General features: G+C 46.1%; 3 protein-coding genes and 1 long non-coding RNA gene across 37 annotated transcripts in view; 1 reads left to right on the forward strand and 3 right to left on the reverse strand.

Annotated features, from left to right (window-relative positions):
- The window catches only part of LOC114855320 (olfactory receptor class A-like protein 1), a 99,576-nt gene extending 98,295 nt beyond the window's left edge, over positions 1-1,281 (reverse strand). For 3 of the 21 annotated variants that reach the window (XM_041070815.2, XM_041070814.2, XM_055509005.1), the window contains exons 1-2: positions 922-1,245; positions 37-162 (exon numbers count right to left, since the gene is read on the reverse strand). The gene's annotated coding sequence lies outside the window, so the exon portion shown is untranslated. Of the gene's footprint in view, positions 1-36; positions 163-805 lie in introns of all 21 variants that reach the window. The other 18 variants (XR_008694744.1, XR_008694745.1, XR_005897704.2 and 15 more) reach the window with 14 other exon arrangements.
- A 511-nt stretch (positions 1,282-1,792) lies between these two features.
- On the forward strand, positions 1,793-7,267 carry LOC129604144 (uncharacterized). The gene is made up of 2 exons (XR_008694808.1): positions 1,793-2,110; positions 6,544-7,267. It is a non-coding gene; the product is annotated as an uncharacterized LOC129604144 (long non-coding RNA).
- Positions 7,268-10,036: 2,769 nt separating this feature from the next.
- im:7151449 (P-selectin) lies at positions 10,037-15,452 on the reverse strand. 11 transcript variants are annotated; one of them, XR_003785911.3, is made up of 14 exons: positions 15,211-15,446; positions 14,395-14,585; positions 13,729-13,914; positions 13,538-13,637; positions 12,975-13,045; positions 12,703-12,885; positions 11,817-11,912; positions 11,651-11,728; positions 11,446-11,490; positions 11,326-11,373; positions 11,189-11,234; positions 10,677-10,907; positions 10,384-10,464; positions 10,037-10,269 (listed from the first exon to the last, which is right to left on the reverse strand). XR_003785911.3 is itself a non-coding variant. In XM_029150411.3 (13 exons), exons 1-13 carry the CDS (start codon positions 15,396-15,398, stop codon positions 10,242-10,244), a joined length of 1,341 nt encoding a protein of 446 aa, XP_029006244.1. In that variant the 5' UTR covers positions 15,399-15,446; the 3' UTR covers positions 10,037-10,241. The 11 variants fall into 11 exon arrangements, 9 of the variants coding, with proteins under 9 accessions (XP_029006244.1, XP_055365134.1, XP_029006245.1 ...); XR_003785910.3 differs by having other exon boundaries at positions 10,384-10,907; XM_029150411.3 differs by lacking the exon at positions 10,677-10,907.
- Positions 15,453-17,881: 2,429 nt separating this feature from the next.
- The window catches only part of LOC114855269 (membrane-associated guanylate kinase, WW and PDZ domain-containing protein 3), a 79,724-nt gene continuing 73,455 nt past the window's right edge, over positions 17,882-24,150 (reverse strand). For 2 of the 4 annotated variants that reach the window (XM_029150300.3, XM_029150301.3), the window contains 6 exons: positions 23,818-23,914; positions 23,123-23,228; positions 22,649-22,786; positions 21,600-21,738; positions 21,196-21,285; positions 20,941-21,079 (listed from right to left, as the gene is read on the reverse strand). In XM_029150300.3, the coding sequence (XP_029006133.1) occupies positions 21,236-21,285; positions 21,600-21,738; positions 22,649-22,786; positions 23,123-23,228; positions 23,818-23,914 (530 nt within the window). In that variant the 3' untranslated portion in view covers positions 20,941-21,079; positions 21,196-21,235. Of the gene's footprint in view, positions 21,080-21,195; positions 21,286-21,599; positions 21,739-22,648; positions 22,787-23,122; positions 23,229-23,817; positions 23,915-24,150 lie in introns of all 4 variants that reach the window. The other 2 variants (XM_029150298.3, XM_029150299.3) reach the window with 1 other exon arrangement.

Genomic DNA, 24,150 nt, shown 5'->3' on the forward strand with positions numbered 1-24,150 from the left:
TGACTGCTTATGAGTATTGCGTTATGGTTCACTTACTCAGTACATTGAGGCAGAGGGTGTCACAGTCTGTGACAATGCTGTAACATTAAATAGGAGCATAGGTCAGAGTGATGTGTGCTGATAGCAGCTTGGCAATGATCCCGAGCATACGTCACTCCATCGCTGAAAATATCAAAACATGTGACACGTTAGTGCTTTGAAACCTTTGTTCTTTTTGTCAAACAATGAGGGCTACAGCTTAGTCTCCAAGTGTCACTATACTATACATTAAATATTTCCCACATTCATTTTTAATGTGCAGAGAGAACATTATTGGACCTGTAGATGTAAACATTGTACCTAATTATAAAGTTTAAGTCTCTAAGTAACTTCATAATTATTATAAATGTTTATAATAGCATCTAAACAAATCAGAACATAATCTAATGACAAAAAGAAAGTTCACCCATGTGTCAACTTTAGTACTATAGTAATGCTGTTGCGCCCCCTACTGGCCCTGCTTCGTATTGTAACAAACGAACAATGGTTTAACACAGTTGCTACAGGGACTACATTTACTCTGTTAGTTTATTCCCATCGTTTTCATTATGGACGTTTCATGTTAACAACAGTTCATGTTATCCTGACGTGGGCCGTGGTGCAGTAAGGTTAGCCCAACCGCTGACTAGCTAAACCAGACGTTAGCTTGGTCCAACTGTCACAGTTTGGGTCCCGCCAACTAATAAAATCTACATGAATGACGTGTAAACTTTACACTGAAAGTTTAACACAGCCCACACTGCAGTTGAGATACACGCGTACTTACTTAGAAAGACTGTGAGACGTTTGTGTCAAGCAACGACCACATAAAACACAGCAATTGGTATTCAGCGGGTAAATTATACCCCGGGAAAACGTGACGCAAGGCAGCATGTTAGTTACCGTAAATCACAGCAGACTGGAGCAATGGAGCTACTCCCAGTACCGTAAATACTATTTAGTAGAGCCACGATTTACAGAATAAAAAAATACTTAATATAGTTTCCTGTGATTATATTCTACGATTAAAATGTGAGCAACGCGGATAAACCTGTTTCTTTTTGCAGTCTGCATTATCGAATTGATTTTGAGTGATTCAAAAGCAAAATAAGATCCTGTGTCTCGTTAGACAAAAGCTTTTCACCGGCTGTCTAATGCCAAGAAGGTCAAAAGTCAATCTAAACGTATGATACGGGCACTCTACAAAGCCCATTCTCAGCGTTACACTGCCATCTGCTGTAATACAACGCCATTACAATTGTGGACTATCAACTTACAAATATGCTGCACCGTTTTACACAACGCACACACACATGTGTAAAACTTATGATAAAGACTGGATACAGGTCAACAAACATACAAAATCATTTAGATTGGCAGAAAATATTACAAAGGTAAACAGTATAAGATAACAAACAGAAATTCGTTATTTATATATATAGTATAGGTAGGTAGGTATATATATATTTGATTGAAGTCGTTTTAGACAGACCCCCTTCGGTCATTTGAGCTCATGACACATGTATTTCACACGTTTGTGTACCCTTTCTCCTATGGACTATAAGAACAGTTTGTACTTCCTGTTATGTTGTATAATATGCTATAATAGGACAGCCCTTTTGTACTGTTGTATATAGTTCCGGGCTTTGCTATGCTGTGTTTTGCTTTGTCTGTAGCCTTGTAAACACAGATGTAGTTTTATTACTAAGCTTAAAAGCACTAATATGTTCTCGGCACGACATCTGGGAGCTGCGTCAAAGGGAGGTAGTTTACGGTAAACGGAGGCCATTACCATGTGATTTCAGCGATGTTTGTAAACATGCGTCAGCCACATGTGATTCTGGCGATGAGGAAAGACTCTCCAAGCGCCGGGCCAATCAGCAGACGGGGGAGTGTTGGGGGCGGGGCCACAGTGTTGCGCTATGGAAAATCGTTATGGGGATACACTGTGATAAACGTGTGCTTGCAGATTGATAATAGCGACAGTAAGAACGAAACAGGAACCTGAGCGAGGACCGGGTTTGACTGGCGCCGGCCGGGAAGCGGATGCGCCTCCTTCGGCACGGGACGAAAACAGGCTTGGGATAAACACGTAAGTTATTTATGTTAATATACGACAAGAGCATAATGTTGCGTATTCTGCGTAGAGAATACCACAGTGTAATTCATAAGCGCTCGAGCTCTGGGTGAAAAGGTGAAAATAAAAGCAAGGAGGCGGCGTCGTAAAAGTGTAGACAGGCAAATGAAAGTAATAATAGAATAATAGAAACGTGAACCGGGAGCTTGTTAGCGAATAACAACGTAAACTCTTTTTGCGACCATACGTGTTTCATCATCGACATGACAACAGGTAAATTAAACTGCGTCAGCAAGAAGGACCGTCCAGCCACATGAAATCCAGTGGGAATTTCCGCTGCGATGGGGCGACGTGCTGTGATGGCACGATAGCGTAGTTGGGCTCGGTTCGAAACTTGACTTGTGGCAGATTTCGACGTGAAAAGGAGGATGTAAACAAAGCATGGGATCGGCAGGGATGGCGTGTGAAGGAAGGGCTCGGAATAGGATGCTGCGCAAGAGGTGGATCGTGCGTAATCCTGTTGTGGGAGAGGACGATGTTACGCAGTTCGTATTGGCACGATCATTCACCGCCTCGTGCCCGCGTTTCTCCTCTCTTATTGGGATCGAACCTGCGAAGCCTGCGCGTGTTATAATCGCCTACTTTCCGAACGTCGCCACGCGTTGAGGGGTTGTTGTCGTTGTTTGCGTAATTCCGCTGTGACTGCGAACTCGGGCTTCAACTAAGCGAGACAATGGTGACGCAGCTTGTTTTGTGGTCCCAGTGTCAAACAGCGTTCGCTGCGTCACGCGCCTCCCGGGGGGTCCTTCATAGTAATCTGGCTCTTTAGTGCGCACTTGATATGATGAAAACAAGCTCTACTTCTCAAACACTGGGGGTGCTGTCGAGTGACTCAACATTTTGTGTCTGTGAAGGGATGTTGACGTACAGGTATTCGCAGTCTCCACCAGAACCGACTCTGTTCATATTTGTTGTGTCCGGGGTCCATTTTGCTTCATTTTGCGTTGATGCTGTGGACGAATGCGTGTGATTATGTAACTTTAGTTTCGCAGAGCCTCCAGCTGTTTGCACTTCTGTTTCCAGAGCTGCTGCTGTGAGAGACATTCAACAGATTCTGCTCCTCTTTGTGAGTGTGTAACACACACCTGCCAGCGCACAACGGGACGGTGACGCACCTGACGCGGCCACGCTCCCGTTGTCGGCGCCGCGGCCTCTAGTGCCTTGCTTTTGACCCTGGCGAAGGTGGGTGTGGCTCCTCCCGCTGTTTACCTGCCACGGGCACAGGAGCTGAAGCGCTCCCGACAGCCTCCGAGGCGAAAATGAGACACGCGGGCGGGAGTCGAATTTGTCCGGTCAGTGGGTGAATCAGCAGCAGACCTCACGAGTTGCTAAACTGCTGGCAAGGAGAGAGAAAGAGAGAGCGAGAGGCCGAGGGAGAAGGGGGGGTGAGCTTCACAACTTTAATTATGTTTACTGAATAGAAACTTGACTCCTGGTGGACTGTCATTAGTCATTTTGAAACAAAAAGGTAAAGGTCTGACGCAGCATCACAGCCTTCATGTTTATTTGCATTTTCCTAAAGCATCTAAACTGAATGAAAGCTTTTGGGCTGCCAGAACCCTCAGAGTTGTTTTAGTAATTGTGAGTGTGGTGTCCTCCACCAGTCGTAATGTTTATCAAGCCTTCTGAGGCTGACCCACTTCCACCGGCACGGAAACGTGACCTCAATAGTTATTTAGCTCTTGTTTCGCGGAGCGGCGGGCGCTGCCTCCAAGTCGAGCAAACAGAGGAGGCTGCTTCTGGTGAACGCGACGCGTCCAGCCCAGTTTCAGTCTCTGCAACTGGAGCAGCAGCTGTTGATGCTGATCCCAATCTACTGGGTTTACGAGGGGGGGGGGCATCACCTGTAGCCCGCGTAAACCTTCGCACAGAAAATGGCCGCGCGACCCAGTGCCTTTTAAAACAGCCCCCTCCCACGCGCGGATTACAGAATCGGAGGTGGCTCCGAGCCGAGAGATGACAGTGCTAAAATTAAACGCGGCGCACTGCCGGCCTCGCTCGCTGATGATGTATTAATAGACGAGTGTGAGGCGGCAGGTATCATTAGCAGCTAGACATTTAGCATGGGCCAGAGCAGCTACGTGCTGATGTGCTGATGTGCCGAGGCCTCGCGGGGCCCATCTCCACGCTGCCTCCGTTAATGGCCCCGATCTGTCTCTGTGCAGAGGTATGTATTCACTTCTGTAAATATTTCTTCTAGATAGACTTTACGTGGGAGGGTATCATAGTACGATAGCTTATTGTTGCTTCAGCATTTATTTGTCCAATATGCAATCTACAGTTACTCAATGCAGAGGGCCGACCTGGTTTCCCCCTCTCTCTTCCTCGACGTCCGATTCGCTTCCACGGCCGCGTTTGAATCGGGAGCCGTTCGCCTCGTAAAGTCGCCCCCGTTATCGGCAGCGATTGTGATATTTCCCAACGAGCAGAGAACAGGTCCAGAGCCGGAGCGACAACGGGAGCAGCAGAATTCCCGCCTGTGGCCTTCCCATCGCTGGATGGAGGGAGCTCAGGCTCAGCCGAACGTGTTGAGGCTCCCACATTTCCATATATTTCACAATTTTGATTATGCAACAGGGAAGAAGTTGTCCAAGCTAATAAAGCAGGCAAACATAATTGGCTCTTTTAGGACGTTGTCGGTACAGGCAGAATCAGCTTGGGTTTCAATGGGTCCAGTATCGAGTGTCATGTGATGCCTTTATAATCCCACTGGTTTGACAAAAGCCCAGTAATACCCACCGTAAAAACGGCCGCCGATCTAAGTAGGTCACCTTTTTCGAGTTTCGTATGTTATCATTGTAAATTTGTGTATTAGACAGGATATAAGCCATTTCCCCTAATTGAACCTTATTGTGGAGAGGCGGTTTAAAAACACATTACTTCAATGAGTTCCCCCTCTCACTCCTGATAAATTAGGATCTCTAATCTAATCTGTAAGAGGATTAAGCACCTACCCCGTTTACACGTGCACAACATGCACACAGCCCTGCTGGCCGCCGTTATGCACACGCACAGGTCAGTTCACGTCACCTGTGCTAATGGGCCCAACCCAGCGGCCCGCTCAGCCCGGCCCACGCAGACGGACCGTTTATCTAACGCACAACGTGATGCCAAGAATCACTGGAAGTCCGTTCGACGGCGTTTGTCGCATCTGCCGCGATCTGGGCCGGAGACGCTTCCCATCGTACTCCGCTTCACCTTTTGCTTCCAAAAGGGGCCGATGTCCCTTTAACAGGCAGTAGATGGTCAGGTGACTTGGCAGGAAATCTGCCTCGATGCAGAAGGCAGCCAACGCACACATAACAGGCGGCGAAACGAGCGCGCACTGAGAAGAGCACGGTCGCGAGCGGGAGGTGGATGCCGAGTTCACGGACAGCAGCGAGCGTGGGAGGAGCCAGAGGAGCAGAAGCGGAGGACGCGGCGGATGGAAGCGGCGCTGAGGCCTCCAGACCACGCTGTCTGAGTCTGAGTCAATACGGCCGGTGCCGCTCCAGGATGGGTCAGAGTACACGTAGTCAACGGTATCCGTCATACGTCCCCACATTCTATTAACTGGGCAAAAGTGTAACGAGGAGGCAGTAACCAATCAGAGCAGCTGCTTGTGTTTTACAAGCCCGGCCGCTGAACTGCCAGTGAAGAGGATTAGGGAGCGACAGACTGGGAAATTGTCCCCGAAAGACACATGAAGGTTTTGGATTAGTTGCTACGTCACCTCTCCCTGTCAACAGGACGACGCGTGTCAGACCAGGCGCGACGGTGCCGCTCGTGGGTTCCTGCGAGTTCTGCGGATCAATGGTCTCTCGTCATTCTTCCCGTTGGACGCGCAGCGGAGTCGGGACCTGTTCCCGGGCTCGTTCTGCTCCATCCTGGACCGGGCCGGCTCCGCGTGGACCGGGAGCTCGGCTGGAGGCCGGGCCGGGACCCGGGACGCGACACAGGATCCCATTGTGCGTCACAAAGCAGTGACTGGGTGTGATTCACGGGGTTCGGGTTCGTGCGCGGTGCCACTCGGGGGCCGTGCCCTTTGTGACGCACGTCCAACACAAGGCACTGGAACTGCCGTGTCATTCTGGGACGTGCAAACCATGACTCAGTGCTTTCTCCGCTTTGATCCCGTCAGCTCGTTCTGAGTATCTGGTTCTTTCGTGGCTCACTGACAAATGACAGCGTCAGTGCTCGAACGCCACAGTTGGGAAATACCTCAGGCTCACTTTGCTTTTCTCCTAAATGAAAACAGAAAAAAGAAACGAGTTGTACAAATTATACAGCTGATGTCGTGGGGAGCATCTTTCTTGCTTAATGAATGCACTTGTCAGAAGCTGATACTGGAACACTGTCTGAAACACGAACAAAGTGATGACAGTAACATTTTCTTTTTCTAATTCCAGGAGGCGTCAGCTTCTGCCTGTGCTTCTTCCTGAAGACATCCTCCCCAGGGAACTGGTTTCAGATGGTGTCTTAGAGTATCAAATCCCATCTAGCACCATTTGAAATCGGTGTTCTTGAGCGGGAACAGACCTCGTTCAAGCTGCCGCATTCACACGGAGGTTCAGCGACATCGGGTTCGTCCACGTTTCACATCCGGGTTTCATTCTGTCCGTTGAACGGATTGAGGGGCTTTAAAAAGCCTGATGCTGGCGCTCAGAGCTAAAGTGTTCTTATCTCATCTCAGCAAGGCTGACCGTTTTCCTCTGGTGTTCAGAGTCTCCATCATGTCTAGCACCACCTGAAATCGGTTACAGTGCTGAGAGAATGACAACCAAGATGTTGCTTCTGCAGCTGTAAGTCATTTTCTTACCAGAAGATGGCAGCATTGGGCTTTTCAGCACACGCATCAGGTCAACAAAGTTTGTGGTAATGTTTTTTCTTAAGCTCATGTCTGATAGAGTTCTTCAGTTATGCAATCATTTCCTCAAACCTTAACGCAGCGTTAGGCGAAACAGTTTAAAGGGGTATATTACAGTTAATCATTAGTGGCTTCATAGAAAGATTCATTTATCTACAACACCATAAAATACGAGAGGTGAAAACCGTCTGAGGCCACTGTAAACTGTCCATAGACTTTTATATATTTCATAAACAAAATGAATAAAAGTGCTTGCTTAAAACTTGTGAAGAGTTTCATTCATTAATAAACAGACAGTATTTTCACTGAAATGTAAAAATAAGACGCATCATTTGAAACGCGTGCAGCTTCTGGACCGTAGCAGCACTGTCTGCTTCATCCTGACTATACTGTGCGTCAAGAAGCAGAGGCCGCCCTGCATCATTTCACCCGGGTGATGCACCAGTGACCCCTCCACCAGTGCAAACAGGCTGCTGAGCCGCCTCCTGATGACGGGACTCTACCTGCTGTTCTTCTCTGTGAAGCACTAAGTGTCGCGGCTTCAGGCCATTCTCACGAACTGAGAAACATGAAGAGAGTGACATGGACATGAAGCCGAGGCCTTTTTGTCGATGTGTTTGAAGGATGATGTATTGTGAGACGTGTTGCCATATCAACAGTCAAACAAAAACCTACGTACATTGGCCAATGGCAATTTCTACTTCACGGGAAGAATGTGAGTCACAGGGAGGGTCTCGGCTACTTACATAATCAGCTGCATCACTGCTTTCTATGCTTTGCCTTGACTTGCTCTGTGCGTTTCCCTGTGCTGACGTTTAGATCTGAGCAGACAAGAAGGTTAAAAGATAATGGAAAAAAGAACGCCAGAAGGAAGAAAGCGCTGTGTGTGTGGTATTAGGCTGCTTACTGACACTCAGGACACATTCAGCCAACGGGACTCACTTGTAAACATTTACATCAGCGAAGCAGGGACGACGGGAAGCTCACGTCAGACATCTGTTCTCCGCTGCTGAGGCCTCATTCATCGTTCACGTCTTGTTTGACTTGAGCAACGCACGAAGACAGAAACCATTGCTTCGCATCCTTTTTATTCACATTTTTCTCCACTGTGCTTCGAAACCACAAGATGTGTTAGCGTCTGCGTAAACACACATGACTCAACACATGACTCATTCCCTCGGTCACAGTCACCACCGTCCACAGTGGCTCAGCCTGTGTGTGGTGCAGTTCCTCCTCATGTAAAACTAGAGTTCCCCAAATGAGTGAATGACCATCGAAAGGATGTCTTTTAATTTTTCATATGTTGTTACAGTTCTGGGCGGCACGGTGGTGCGGTGGGTAGCACTGTCGCCTCACAGCAAGAAGGTTCTGGGTTCGATTCCCGGAGGCGAATGGTGCCTTTCTGTGTGGAGTTTGCACGTTCTCCCCGTGTTTGCGTGGGTTCTCTCCGGGTTCTCCGGCTTCCTCCCACAGTCCAAAGACGTGCACTAGGTTGATTGGCCTCTCTCCATTGCCCGTAGGTGTGAGTGTGTGAGTGAATGGTTATCTGTCTATGTGTTGCCCTGCGATGGACTGGCGACCTGTCCAGGGTGTACCCTGCCTCTCGCCCGTAGCCAGCTGGGATAGGCTCCAGCACCCCCATGACCCTGCACTAGGGAGCAAGCGGTTAAGAAAATGGATGGATGTTACAGTTCTTACAGGAAAAACACCTGTTTCCCTTTCGTTTCCTGCTCAGGCCACAACTAACAGGAATGTTGAAGGAAGGAAGAGAAAAGCCCAGTTATCCATCACCAGTTCAACTGGAGCTGAACACTGAGCAGTGGCTGCGCCATCGTCCTCCTGTTAATAACGCTCAGGCCTGATTGATTTGCATTGTTTTGAGCTAAACTAATTAGATGCAGTTCTAAAACCCAGGTACAGACATTTATTGTAAAGGTTCTTCAGGAGAATGTTTTAAAAGACAGTTATGTTTTATTTGTACTATTTTCACTTCTGTTGGGTTAAAAGCATTTAATTCAGCCTCAGCTGTACGCAGCTCTGTCTTAGTCACTGGGCGTCTACAGTGTTTCACTCTGTGACGCAATGAAATAATTAATTGTTTTCCAGACCCAACATGACGCGGGTTGTACAGACAGTAAGTTATAAAGACGAATACTTTGCGGATATTAATACTTCTACTAATGGTCCTTGTGAGAAAACCAAGCAACAGCATCAGAGCGCGTTGTCCCTCTTCTGTTTGTGAGGGAGGTCTGGCAGATGAAAGGCTGATTGATGACAACATGACAGAGCTCCTCTGAGAAAATCCGCCCTTGCTGATAATGAACTGCCTGTTCACACAACTAAGACGGACGACTCTAATTTCGACAGAGTTTCCTGTTTTGGGCCGAGTGAGTTACAGTAAACAAATCATCTTTTCACTTAAGGTAAAGCTCAGTGTTTTTCCAGTCGCGTGGAGAAAACAGCGGAGGGTTCATAGAAACCTGCGTGGTCCGTTCTTGTGTGGAAAGGTCACGGATGGAGCCAGCAGGGTAACGCTTGCTGCTTCCATATTAAGGTCGTCTTTTGGGAAGGTACCAGTATGTCAATGAGTATTACTGTGAACAAGATAGTATTTACTGGGCTTCTTATTTACAGGAATAAATGACTGACTGTAGCAGACTGAAAATAACAACCTGCTGCTTCCTTGTACGTCAGATAAACGATTAACATGTTTAATCAGCTTCAGTGACTTCAGGCCATTTAATGAATCCTTGCAATAACTTGCAGGTTCATCATTTACCTTCACCATCTATGGATGACTGGAAGTCGAATGAATGATTTTGTCGTGAAGCAATTATGCACAGCGAGCTAAAGACCCAAACAATAGACAAAGAGGGAAAAACCGTCTGGAGGTGAGGAATGCCGCCGATTATATCGCTATTTCAGCCAGAAAACCCAGCACACTGTGTTCACTTGAATGATCTTTTTTCATGACTCTGTCTTAATAAATCAGTGCAGCAGCCACATGCAAACATGTGGCCTCAGAACAGCAGAAGAAATGTTGAGAATGGGTTTATCACAGGTTTACAATAAATAACAGTTACACAAGATTGGTATAAAATATTCACACATACAGAAAAATATAGAATTTAGGATTCATAAAACTGTCAGTAAAAAATGCATGATTTAAAAAGTGCTTTTGATCCCTGGAGTTTGAGAGGGTTTGATTCACCGGTGGCCGGCCTTCGTGGGAGCAGATCGTCAGATGGGCGCGGTTGCGTTTGCAGAGCTGTGAAGGGGAAACGGCATGGGATCAGTTTCATTCATGCACGGCAGTGATGCGCAACCACTCATTTTAGAGGAGCTTTAATGTTTTTACGGTAATTACAGAATCAACTTGTACCTGAGTGAGGCAGGAAATCTACTGTAAGTGTTATGGAATTGTAATAACTCCGTCTTCAGGTCTTCTCTGGTGTCATATGAGCTATGGTGTCATCAAATAAGGAATTTATTATTCAGTACAAAAAGGTTAAGAATTGCTGTTTAATGTTACAATTGTTTTAGATTAAATAGCTAATTAGCATTGGCCAGTGTTAGTGTTAGTCCCTGCAGTATTTTCTTAACGTAGTTTATTAAGGCTGAATAAAGCACATAGTTAATATGAGTTTGATGTTTAAGGAAAGTTATTTTGCTCACGTCAGTGGAAGTGATTTGATTCACAGGCTTCAACTGAAGCCTCACAGTTCAAAGTTTGAGCACGACAGTCTGTGCATTGTTCACAACTGGTCCTTTGTGACATGTTTTCTGGATCGTTATTAAAAGTATTCTGATAAATCTTCCCTCTTTGTAATTATATCCCACTGTTCCTTGTTACATCCGACCTCAGTGAAAGCTTTTCCTGTTGACTTCCTTCATTCCTCAGAACATCTGGAACAAACACAGCTATTTTCTCCTAAACAGCTAAAGATCAAAGGGCACAGGGGAAACTGAAGCTGTGGCTAAAGTGATTGTCTGTCATATTTTCTTTTAGAAATACTAGTCAACATCCGCCTGTATTTAATGTGCATTCACTCCATGCGATCACAACATACACATTATTATTTTAAGGGAAAAAGAGCAGGAAGTGCAAAAAGTAGATGGGACAAAAAAAGGAGAATCACTTATGAGCCATGCATCAAGGATATGAGAGCACAAATACTGAATCTCACCCTTTTTTCCTTTTATGAGACCACATGGCAAAACATACAATTGAACCTGTGGGGGAAATTAGCACACAACATTTATTCTATTCTGCATTTCTAATTCAAACTTTAGTCAGTTTCCAAGGACAAAAAATCTGCATTACCTGCGAGTCCAACACCACCAACCAATATGGAGGAAAGCGTTGTCTTTCCTGTAAGACACATTCAGTGGGAATAAATGTTTGACGTTGCTGGTTTGATTTGACTGGAGCTCAGTTACTCACCAGTTTTTTTGTTTTTATTTGTATCTACAGCCTCGCTCAACTCCTCTGCAAGTGAAAACAGAGCTATTATTCACACAGCCACGTGTGTGCGCCGTAGGATGAGACTCTATAAGCCAGCAGCACCCGCCTGCACCGTCACACACCTACTGTACTGTACGCTACAAAGCTAACAACATGCTCATCGTTTGCATCCATTGTCCTGTACCTGGTTCTGAGTGTAAAACGGCTGACGTGGGGGCGGTTTCCGCTCTGGGAGCTGTGGCGTCTGTTGAGCTGGATGCTCCTGTAACATGCAGAACAGGGAACACATCCGCGTGGTGAGTGGTCAGTTACATATTTAAGCTGACGCCTGTCATAATATGTCTCTATACCTCGTGTTTGAGTTGTTGTCGGAGTTGCTGTTGTACTTGTACTTGTAGCTGTAGTAGTAATAATTTGTGATGTAAGTATCTCCACTGTTGTCACACCTAAGAATGAGAACACTATTAAAAGGATACTGCATTCATGCATTTGTGCAGAACGTGGTGGGACATGCACACTGGTTTTAGTTTGCATGTAGAATGAGTGAAAGGAAACTTTGTTTGTTGTGTCACAGTTAGTGAATGAAACCACGTGGAATGTAGGAAGAAAGAGACAAATGTGTAGTGTGGTGGAATCTGATGCTGTCAAAACACGTCGGCCGTGCGTTAGAGGCCAAATGTCAATCACGCTGTTGATTACGATGATTAATCGCATTGTGTTTAACTGTGTTGAGTCTCTGTTCATCCTCATTAACAGCTGGAGGAGCGATAACAGGAGGAGCTGGTGCTTTGCATGCTTCCATTCACAGCCTGTCGTCTCATCACACCATGAAACGTGCAGATCGCTCACATCACACTGGGACCAAAAACAACCCAGGATTCACTTTGGAGGCTTTGTTTGTGTGTCATCGGATTTTAACATGTCCTCTAGCATCGATAAACTCACAAGCCTGGCCTCTGGGAAATCAGAATGAATAAAGAAGTAGTGATTAAGGTTCTATTAATGTGGGTAAAGGGCGAATTGTTCTCCTGAGTCATTTTAATTGAACTGTCTTGTTCTCAGAGATTCAACAATTTCTCTCTGTTGAGCAGAGAATTAAAATCAGTCTAGAAGGATGAGCTTCAAAATAAGGGTTTTAGAGAACATGCAAAATCAGCCAATATCAGTAAAGGAGCTGTAGCTTAGTTCGATCTCACTCCAGACTGAAAGCTCCAACACGCGAACCGCTGGACTTACTGCTGCATTCAGGGGGCTGGGAATCGTATTGTCCGTATTGGCTGCAGGTGATGTGATCCGGTCCTTGCAGGGTGAACCCTTGGTCGCATCTGTACTCTATGGTGTCATTGTAGACTGGCTGGCCTTCAGACATCCATGAGTTCTTGCTATTGGCCACCTCAGGGGGCTTCTTACACCGGATCACTGTTGAATCAGACCAACAGGTGTTTTAGAAGCTGATGTCCAGCAGCAACTGTCCCAGCGCTCCACTCTGTGAATGACAGCAAGCTTACGTTCACACTTTGCTCTTCCGACCCACCCAGTGCTGTAGCACTTTTTGAAGCTCGAGCCGGAGATTTGGTATCTGTTAAAATACAAAGCAAAATAAAGCCGAGCAGGTTATTCAGGCTGGAATCACACCCAAGCCCTGATTCCGAAATGTGATTATGATGGAAAAGTGAGTCATAGCAACTGGAATCATCCCTGCTTGCAACAGCAGCTTGGGCCCTGTTCCAGTCTGGAGCAGCTTGTTCCTCAGACGTAAGAAGGTAATTGGACGAGTAACAAGAACAACGTGCAGTTGCAATAACTCAACGTCCACAAAAAAAAATATTAAATTTGGTGAAGAGCCACAAACAGTCAGGTTTCTGCTCAGTGAAACTATGAGGCAACGCTGGAAATAGATTCTTCTTCCAGACATCTATTTAAAACGGTTCCTATCAGCAGATCGACGTGATTCCACCTCTGAGCTTCATCAGCTTCTCAGAGCTGTCGACAGCGGTGGTGAGTGGTTTGAGTGCATGTTTGAGTGCAGCGAAACAGGAATGTAGTGTTGATGCTTTACATTCATACTCACCCCTCATCACAAATCACTCTAACCAAACTAGTAAACAGGGTGCCGCCACTCAAGTCAAAGCTCATGTGTGGCTGGGCTCGAGGTGGACCACAGTCTATCTCTGCAATTAAAAAGCAGAGACCAGAACATTACTGCCGGACCTTCCTGACAAAACGTACAGAACCTGTATCACTTATTACAGTAAGACTCACTTTTGCATTGGAGATCTGTTTCGGTCCACATCCCATCAACGCAGCTTATACTCCCAGAGCCTGATTCTCTTTCATAACCATTGGCACATTCTAAAATGACAGTCGTGCCGTCTGGAAAATCATTCAATAACAGTGATTCATCAGACACGATGGTATATTCCGCACCCTCAGGAAATAGACAGGCAGCTGGAAGAAGAAGCAAAGTAATATCACATACAATAACAACCCAATGTATAACGGAAAAAAGGGTAGCATTTTATTTAATTCTGTTTGAATATAAGGATGTGAATAAGAAGACATAATGGACCAGAACTTCAGAGCTAATGGTTATTGTTACACAGCAACCTGTAACTGATTCCTAAAGAACTGGCAAATTTATACAACCGTGAAAATGAAATAACTTAAAAGGTTTAGAAACTAAAAATAGAACTAATGAATTATAATTAAATAGAACATTTGGTTTAACTTTACTTTAGGAATATTCCAAAAATATTCCGTGAGAAAACTATTTCACAAGTTATTTTCCACGCTAATCTTTACAAACTGTTTACAAACTGCTTTTCGCTTTCAGGCATCAGTGCACCAGCTGATGGCAGGACAGATGAAGTCTGGCTGTTGACTGACGCTGATAAATATTATCTCTGTGAACACACGGCGATCACTAACCTGCAGCCTCGAAGGCATGAAGGTACAAGAAGAGCAGACACGCGGCTCCCGTCGGTCCACAGTGATCCAGTAACGCATCCATGCTGCAGGACGAGAGGACGAGGCTCAGGAGTCCGGATCCGACTGCGACCTTCAGTCCGACTGTCTTCAGACAGACGCGAGTCCCGCCGGTTCCAGACAGGGATCCACCCCTAAGCGCAGACTCAGCGTTTGGTCAAGGCAACGTCAACGCTTCCGGAAGTGGCTTAACTTACAACACAATAAAAGCAGCAAATAGTGTCCTAATAATAATAGACCTCAAACTCGACCTTAGTGAAACAAAAGAAAAACTTTGGACGCCAGTTGAAACTAGTCCTAGAGACGCAGTGCTAAAGGATGGGCCTCTCACAAACTTACATATATTCATGACATTTCAAAATTATGTTATTATTATTATTATTAATAAAAACAATTATAACACATTTTGTTTACAGAAACCTGGGATGACACTCAAGCTCACTGTCCAAGTAATAGCTTTTAATTAATAGCTTCTATTTTACATGTATATTAATATATTGTTTCCAATCCCAGCAAAGAAGAGCTGCATATTACTTATGATTGTTTCTAAACAAACAATTATATGAAGATCATTAATATATATTTAACTATATACAAAAACTGGGTGTAACCTTTAATTTGTGCCCTGATAAGCAGCACTTGGACTAGCAATCTGTCTTATTTTGAAAGGAAGAGCAGGAAGTCGCGCTTTGAACATACAGCATCATCTTTTTAAAAGGCGAGTTTTAAAAGTTTTTTAAAAACAAGACTACGGGACACCTGTGGAAAACCTCTCTAAATGCTTCGGGTGTTGATGTGTTAAAAAGACAGACTCTCGGGTTCTCCGTCCGTCCGTCCGTGCGTCCTGTGCGAAGCCAGCGATGAGAGCTGAAGGAACGGGAACCCCTCTCAGCGGAGGACGTCATCATTCTAGTCTTTACATAAGTTTTAAATCTTAGTGTTTTCATGCTGTGCCTGTGAAGCACATGACCTTTGTGTTTGTAAATCCAGCTGCTGTTGCCTCAGCTTTGTGCGTCTCCATGGCAACACTACCCCAGCATTTGAACTACTACTAATTAAGAGCAAACTGAAATAGAAGGAGGACTCTGACGCCCTTTGTTTTGCCTTCGTCATAGCTACGAGTTTCCACCGGGGTGGTGGTGCCTCATTCCCCAATCCCTGGGGTCTGGGGTGAATTCCTAGGAATTCACTCCACCACCTCTTTGTAACCGCATTAGTTTGTCAGAGGCGTTTTCCGTCCTCCACCCAGAGTCGCCTGAGAAACTCAGACACAGAACCTGGCAACCAGCGCTATAGCAGCAGTACTGTATCTGAGGCCTGAAGCTGTTCTGAACTGTGGATGTTTTTGTTAAAGAACATGACATCACCTGACATAACAAGAAGCTCAACTGGTTTGTGAGTAACTGAGTGGAAACCGTATCAGCACAGCTCATTCAAAAACAACTTTCAGGCCTTCACATTTACAGTAAGACCTGTGGTAAAAGGCGGCCTATCTTATCTCTACGAACACCCTAGTACAAGTGAACGGCTTGGACGCCTCCCATCGCAGAAGAATGCATCTGCTTGTCATCATATCCCATGTGAATGTAAAACAGTTTCCTCCCAAGGATTAATGTGTGTCCAGTGCTGCATAGATCACCTGAGCCCTCATAACAGGGCTGAGTGGGGCGGTGTCCAGTCTCTTACAGTAACACCATATTTCATCCACCCTAATATACAATTCACAAAGCTGCAAGGCCAAGAGATTTATTATTCTGACAGAAGACACAGCTTTAGCTGTAACTCCTATAATAACAGCTTCAAAATCAACGTGCCTCAACGGTCCCTAATAGAAGAAAAGGTGTTTGTTGAATCGGCCGCTTAAACCTGATGTTTATTGTAAATTAGTGACACCGTGTGGACAAAAGGCTGAACTGATCAGCTCTGTGAGACCAACGTTTTACTAATGAGCTAAAAAACATGGCCTGCTTCTCTTTGGTTCAGATTCAAAGTCTATATGAAGTTTAAAATATTAGAGACAGATTCAGTTCATAGTTGCTCAGACAGGAAGCAAGAAAATAACCTTTGGATAAATTTAAACTATAAAGACATAGTTCTAAAGTTGCAGTTTAATGATGAGTCCCATCGTGTGGACTAAAGGCTGAACTGAACTGCTCCGTGAGAGCAAAGCTCTTACTGATGAACTCAGATGAAAAGTCGCTAGAAAACAGAATCTGTTCTCCTTTGGTTCAGACTCAGTTCAGCCACTTTCTTACAGGCCACAGTGGCACGTTTCATTTCACAGTATACGGTTCAAATGTGTGTGTAATGTTCTAATGTTAAATGTCATTCATTCATTTCATTTCAGTTCATTGTTGCTTATAAAGTGAGAAAATGATCATGATTTTTGGAGTTTAAGCTATAAAGACATAGTTTTAGAAGTTTCAGCTTTATAATGAGTCAAACATAAAATTGAATGTCTTTGCAGAACATTTACCTGTGAAGTGCAGCTGAAACAGATCAGAAGATGTCTGACACTTTTAAGCTATTCACTCACTTATCTCACCTCAATTACCAGTTGTTCAGCCGCCATTAAAGCCGCTCGACGTGTTCTGATTGACTGAGCAGGTTTCATCCAGGCCGGGGTTAAAGAAGAATGAGGGAAATGCTGGACTCCATCACAGATAATAGGTGCTTTCACACTGATACACGGCTTTTCTGGCATTAAGAGCCCTGGAGGAGATGGTCATAGCATGCAGAGGATGATGGCAGCAGGCATCTCAGGTTTCATCCCCCGCTGTAAAATAAGATATAAAGCTCCACAGCTCTGCACTGACAAACCTCCCAAGTCGTTAAATATCAAGACTTTTCATGCTATTTTCCATTAGAGCAGATCTGCTACTACGCACTTACAGTAAAGTACAGTCAGTCAGGGACTCTAATTTGTAAAGATTCCCTTCTGCTAATTCAGTTTCCATTTACAAATGCTTGAGACCTTAAGTAGGTGCCCCTCACTGCAGTCCTTCAGTTCAGTGTTTTGGATTTGAGACCAGTGTCGTGCTTTCACTGGGAATGGGTTCATTTCTTTTCCCTTTTCAAATCCAGTCCCGCGACTCGCGTCTGCCTTTGAAAGCGGGCGTATTTAAAGGCTACGCTGCGTGTGCGCCACAAGACGACTCCCGGCGTCCTCTCGTAATTGAAAAATCATCTACTTCATGTAGTCAAGTGCTCGGCGAGCTCCGCGAGAGGAGCAGCCAGCTGCCATGACAACTGGGAATCTGCCATAGTAACAGTGACTTGTGCTGCTTGGTTAAACGGAAGGACAGCGATGTGGGACCGCGGCTGCGACCACTCCGTCCACGCAGCGATACCTGTCACCACCGTGCAGCCGTGGCCTCTGAGTGTTAATAGAAGGAGTTCATGATTATTTCCTACAACAAATCCACAGATGTCGTCAGTAAAACTTTATTTTCAGTGCATGAATGGAACACCATGGCAAGGTCATTGCTTGTCCTTTTCAATCCATTTTTAAATATATTTTTTTACAGTTTTTTTACATAAAAAAATAATGGAGCAATTTATTATACCTCTGTTTTTTTTCTCCCCAAAAGAGCACTCAGCAAGTATTTATAAAGGTGCTGTACAATGTACAAACATTTACATCTACTGGTCCTAAAAGATGTAGAAGATACCACAAGGATTGAGTTTCTAATGAAGCGATGCAAGGCCACAGTATGATACAGGGATGAAACACACGACGGTCCAAATGAAAGCACGCGGGTGCAGGGGGTACACAGTAGAAGGGGTGGGTTCTGGTCCTGGACCGGAGGGGACTCCCGGTCCAGAAGCTCAGGGTTGGATTTACTCATTCAACCAACCAGCTATTGCACAAACAACCCACCAGTGATTGGCTCATAGTGCGTCCTCTGGTGACTTTAACCTGAAACTGCCGCATACAATCGCAGACCCGACCCACCATCTGACCTTTCTATGGACTATTACACGTTTGCTACGATACTGTGTTCCCTGAGCTCATCTGAGTGTTAATCTCATACAGTAGGTCGTACAAGGAGGTATGCCGAGGACAGAGCGGCCCGCACGCTTTACAGCACAGGCTCAAAAGCTGTGACAAAGCAACAGTGAACTTATGCTAGTTGATATTTTCCCACATTTGGAGTCAGTTAAGTAGAGAGTATGTCAGAAGGTGGCATCTCAGTCTACCTGCAGCAGCAGCATCGCGCTCAGTATTCCAGTAAACCGACGCATCGCTCCATAAACTCCCAGGCTCCTGTGCTCTGGTTCAGACGTCTTATAAAAAGCCTTATGTGCATCTTCCCAGCAGGCAAAACCGAACGAAACTCAACATCAGGGACGTTACTTAAACAGTATTATACAAATTGCTATTTTGGCCTTAAACTGTGACACTTTTATAAAACAAAAGACTTTATAAAATCATAACAAAGTGGAAATGCATTGGTAGCAAGTCAACGTCACGAATTAAATACAACTCTGGTCATTCTGTTATGCTACAAGGGCAGATGCAGTGCAATGGAATTCAATAGATATTTTAAAGTTATAATCTGCAAAACATGACACATTCAAATATATGTATATATATGTATATATATATATCTTATATTATATTTCACAATGAGACACGTTTTGAGCGTTTGCCAACAGTTGGCACAGCAGTTTGCATGTTTCTATACATCTCATGAACTACAGAGATTCACGGTCGCTCCTGCCACCGGAAAACATCGGAAATAAGGTGAAAGCTCAAAGAACATGGGACGAGTTTTTGCAATCTATATCAAAATGTGGAATGACTTGCTACAGCTACATATACATATTCATCTATGATCTCAATAAGTTACACATCTGGTTAGTTATCATACACACGGTAAACAAGATCTCGAACCACAAGTTTCTGGTCTTTTAATGGTGCTGTTCGTATGGAGGAGAGGCATGTGAGCTTCAAACTGCTCCCGGGAGTGACTCTGTGTGAAACCTGTCTGGTGCCCAGGGTGAGAATTGTAAACTAGAACCAGGACCGTCCTCGGTGATGTGCGGAACGCGTGCAGTAACACAAACCGAAGGGCCGACTGCATGCGACTAAGCAAACGCTTAGGAGACAGACGAACTGTCCCGCGATGAGGCCGGGGGGAAACGCGGCGGGAGCGGCCGGGGCCTCTGCCCTTTTCTTTGCATATGGGTGGTTGCATTGTAGTGAGTGAAGCGCTGTCGGAGGCTGTGGTTCCACAGGAGGCTCCCAGGATTGGCACATATTCACATTTCAGAGCGCGTTGTCTGTAGGGAGCGCGGAGTCCCACTCCAGAGACTGAAGCAGTGGACAAGGCGGAGGGGAGGGGCCTGTGTAGCTGCGTAGCCGCCTAGCTGCGTAGCCGCGTAGCTACGTAGCCACGTAGCTATGCAGCTAGGCATCGCGCAGCTAGCAGGACCCTTCAAGATAAACGCGGACGCTAATAAATGTGTCACTCCTCTGTTTTATGGAAGAACTAAGGAAACAGGCCGCTGAGGGTGCTGTTAAATATCCCATGAAGCAGCGCAGGTGGGGCTGATTTAATATTCTACCACGAAGGGTCGCGGAGGGCCTGTGGCAGCGTGAGGATTTTGACGGAGCTGGGGATTTTCCACGGCTTGGGGCTAACGGGCCCCTCGGGGCTCCGCGGGGCCCCTGGAACACCGTTGGCGGAGGCCACGGAGCCGTCGGTGCTGCTGCCGCTCCTGTTGGAGCCACGGCGCGCGTCCTCTGGCTCTTTGGCCTCTCGCGGTGAAACGGAGCCTTTCCGGCTCCACAGCTCCTTGAACGACAGCAGCGATTCCCTCTTGCTGAGGCTCTGTTTGGCCGCGTCCCGCTCGTCCGCGGACCCGCTGGTGCCGTTGGCGTGTCTCCGGCCCGGGTTGGTCCCTCCACCCGTCCCTCCCTCTCTAACCTGGTGGGGAGGCGTGGGCCTCCTCCTCACAGCCTCCTGCTCAGCTCCAGGCCTCCTCCCTCCCCTCACCCCCGTCTCCCCTCCCGTGCGTCCCGCGGCGTCATTTCCCCCTTGGCCGTTTTTCTTGTTATGATCTAAGGTCTCTTTGCTGGAGGAGTCTTTGAATCCCCGCGGGGGGCGTGTGAGACCTGCTTGCTGTGCGTTTGAAGCCGCTCGCTGTCCAGTCTGAGAAGGCCTCCTCGGGTTAGTGGATTGTGTTTTTGCCTGCGTCTGAGACATCCGGCTCCTGCTCAGCGTTGCTTCCTGCTCCTGACTCTCAGTCTTTTTGGGACTGTGATGTTGCTCTTTGGCTTTAGAAGTGGCCTCCCCTGTTTTCTTTGGGCTGCTTAGCTCTCTGGAGTCTTTCATGGGCCTGGTTCTCCTGTAGAAGTTCACCCGCTCAGCGGGGGCAGCAGGGGGCCGCTTCTCTGCCCGCTGCCCACTCCCCTCCACTAAGCTGCAACCCCTGCTGCTGCGGGACTTGAGCCCTTGTGGAGATATGGTGCTCCAGCTCTGGGAATGTTTGAGGTTGCCAGGGAGGGGAGAGGGAGCAAAGGTGGAAGGTCCAATGGGATATGGAGAGGACGGGGACGCCGAGTCAGAGAGGAAGACCTCTTCAGAGTAGCTCGTGGATGAAATGCGTTTCTCACGTTGGCCTGTAATTCAAGCCACACATTTCATACCATCACTAAATGCACACAGCAATATTCAAGTAAACAAAACAGAAGGAAAGATTAGTTCGTGGTTAAAAAGAGGGAAAATGTGAAATTACCAAGTTAAAAGAGAAGTGGCCAGTAAAAGCAGCGGAGATGTTAGTGTTGGTGCTCAGTGTAGTAACACACAGTGGAGGAAGCTGCACTACCTGCATCAGGGGCAATGGTAGAGCCAGAAAGAAGCAGGTGTTACATTAAACCAGTAAATAAGAAAGGAAAGAAATTACTTTGACATTAAAGCGTGAGTCATTAAACTCCACATCAGTTAAAGTTATTATTATTATTAGACCACGTGAATTCATAGACTCAATTATTGTCTGCAACCAATTAACACATTTCTAGTCAATACTTTTGAACCTACAGTTTCTGTTACTATACATTAAACTTCACAACGCTTTAATGAACGTCTCAAAATTGCACATAGAGTCTCTAATTGATTTAGTCGTCTGAATAGAGCACTCACTGCTGTCTTGACCCAGGCCCACCCTGGGTCTCAGCAGCAGCACCACTTTGCTTCCTCCGGCTTGGATCAATTCAATAGCCCGTGTGTGTGAAATGCCACGAGCCGGCTCCCCATTAATCTCCACTATCTCATCTCCAACCTGTCAGTAACACAGAAGATGCAATTAATACACAAAAAAAACACAAAACACAAAACACACACACACACACACACACACACACACACACACACACACACACACACACACACGCGCACACACACACGCACACACACACACACACAGACACACGCACACACACACGCACACACACAATCAAAGAATCTCAGATTTCTGCCACATGCAGTATTGCCCTGGAGACCCTCGCTATTATTGGAGTTGACAAAGTAGCTCAGGATAAAGCTTGTAAACATGTCAGTCTGTTCGGCTCTAATAAGTGTTGGCATTTCTCTCCACCCTTGGATAGGCAAAGTCATGCCCAGAGATCACAGTCAGGAACGCCTAAGACTGATTCCCGCTAGGAGCTTCTGCTCCGTTCCTTCAATGCACCGTCTCTCCTCTCGTCCTAATAATAATTATAACAATGTTGATAATGTCGTCCTCGTGGGAAAATTTTATTTCTACCGAACGTTTTCTACAGACAGAAAGAGCAGCGGGTCAATTAAAACGGGACCTGCCTGGAAAGGATGAGTGTGTAGCTCACACACACACACACACACACACACACACACACACACACACACACACACACACACACACACACACACACACACACACACACACACACAGAATTATTAATTCTATTATGGTGTAATTCTATTAGCGCTATTACAATAAATATAAACAGAGGGAGGGGTGCTATATCTGCTGCAGCCTCTAGGGGTCGCTAGTAATGCTTAGATTTCAGTTGTTAGACTGGTAACTCAATACAAAGATTCCCCAGTTCGAGAAAATCATCACGCTCCGAACAAATCGATTTGATTATGACAAATCCCACGAATAAAATGATCCATTTGTAAAACTGTTCACATGATAAAGAAGGATTGCTCACATGGATCCGTCCATCGAGCTGAGCAGGTCCGTCTTCAGCCAGTCTCAGGATGTACAGGCCCATGTTGTACTCTGTGCCCCCTCGCAGGCTGAAGCCGAAGCCCCGGGGGCCCCGCTCCAGCTCCACCGTCAGGCACCCCTGCTCCAACAGACACAAAGTGTTGGCAAGGGCGAATGCGACGCCACTAAGTGTAACTGTGCATGCACAGACACTGCGTGACACAGCCTCCATCCAAAACACCACAGCATCATCAGTGCACACAGTCCAGTGCTGGGTGTCGCTCATGGCTCATTCTAGGGATTAAGACCTTCCTGAGTTTCTGTTTATCTGAGGCGTTCCTATCGATCCCCGCTTTGTCCCTATTGATTCTAAAGTGACATTCTTTGCAGTTAAATGACTGTAAGTCCCCACAAGCAGCTGCAACCTCCAGATAGTTGCTACGACAACGTGCAGCCCAGCCCGCGTGGCTCTCACCTGGTTGGGTCCGGTCACGCACAGCGCTCCCTGCTCACCCAGTGGCAGCGCTTTGTTGTCAGACCAGTTGACGCCCTCCCTCTTCTCTTCGCCGTCAAGGTTGTAGCTGCAACAGACGACGGCGCATTCCTCCAGTTAACACACGCTGTAAACAGACGGCTGTAGCTCTACAGTCATTATGCAAAGCATAAACCTAACTCAGCGCAGGAGCTGTAATGGAGGACGGCTGCACTTTGCCAATAGATGGATATTTTAATCGAGCGCTGTTTATGTTTCATAAAGTCCATTTTATTATCTTGTATATTTTTGTCTTTATTGCACCAGAACCTCTGTTCTGAACACTTCTGTTTGCTTTGAGGACAACACACACGCTTTTATTTTATGTTGAGCCTAATTACAGAGGATTTCTTGGTTTCATGGGAATTTGTCAGGGCGTGTAGAAACATCACTGCATTAATATCAGCATAAGCGCGCTGTTTAGTTTATTTAGGGGAGCTTCTTGCTGCATTCGCTGTCTCCGTCTGTGTGCAACCTCCTCGGGCTAAATGTGGGGAAGGGAACAGCGACTGTGGAGCACCAGCAGCGGATCACAAGATAATGAGACAACGCGTTCCATTAGACGGCCCTCGTTTCCTCAAGCGTCTAGACTTGTTTGGGTTTTCAGACTTTTCCTGTGAGGGCGATTAGGCGCTTACCGTTCATCCTGCAGCGCTGACCTTTGACCCATGGCTCTGTGTTGAAGAGCCGGACTCTGTTTGGCTGAACTTGCTCCAGACGGAGGGCCCTTGTATTCTGTAATATCAACCAACAAAAGCCCATCATTCATTTTTATGCAAAATGATAAAAGTCTAACGTGGAGAATCATCAAGCGTTCGTAAGTCTTCCTATTAAATTTACTAGCAGGAGTTCACACTGTGGGGCTGATTCGTTATTACTTTATTCAGTCCAGGGGTCCAATTTTTCAAATACTTCATTTGGAACAGAATTCCTAACAAATATTGAAATCTTATCTTTTTCATTATCAGCAC

The sequence above is a fragment of the Betta splendens genome, chromosome 5 (genome assembly GCF_900634795.4).
Source record: "Betta splendens chromosome 5, fBetSpl5.4, whole genome shotgun sequence".
Taxonomy (NCBI): Eukaryota; Metazoa; Chordata; class Actinopteri; order Anabantiformes; family Osphronemidae; genus Betta; species Betta splendens.

What these genes read in the sequence shown, in the direction of transcription:
- im:7151449 (XM_029150411.3), bottom strand. Translation starts at nt 15,398, where the DNA reads ATGAAAACACTAAGATTTAAAACTTATGTAAAGACTAGAATGATGACG. An exon ending in CGGAAGAGCAAAGTGTGAAC is followed by an intron (nt 12,886 to 12,974) that starts GTAAGCTTGCTG and finishes CTGATTCAACAG; the next exon opens with TGATCCGGTGTAAGAAGCCC. An exon ending in GACAACAACTCAAACACGAG is followed by an intron (nt 11,729 to 11,816) that starts GTATAGAGACAT and finishes TGCATGTTACAG; the next exon opens with GAGCATCCAGCTCAACAGAC.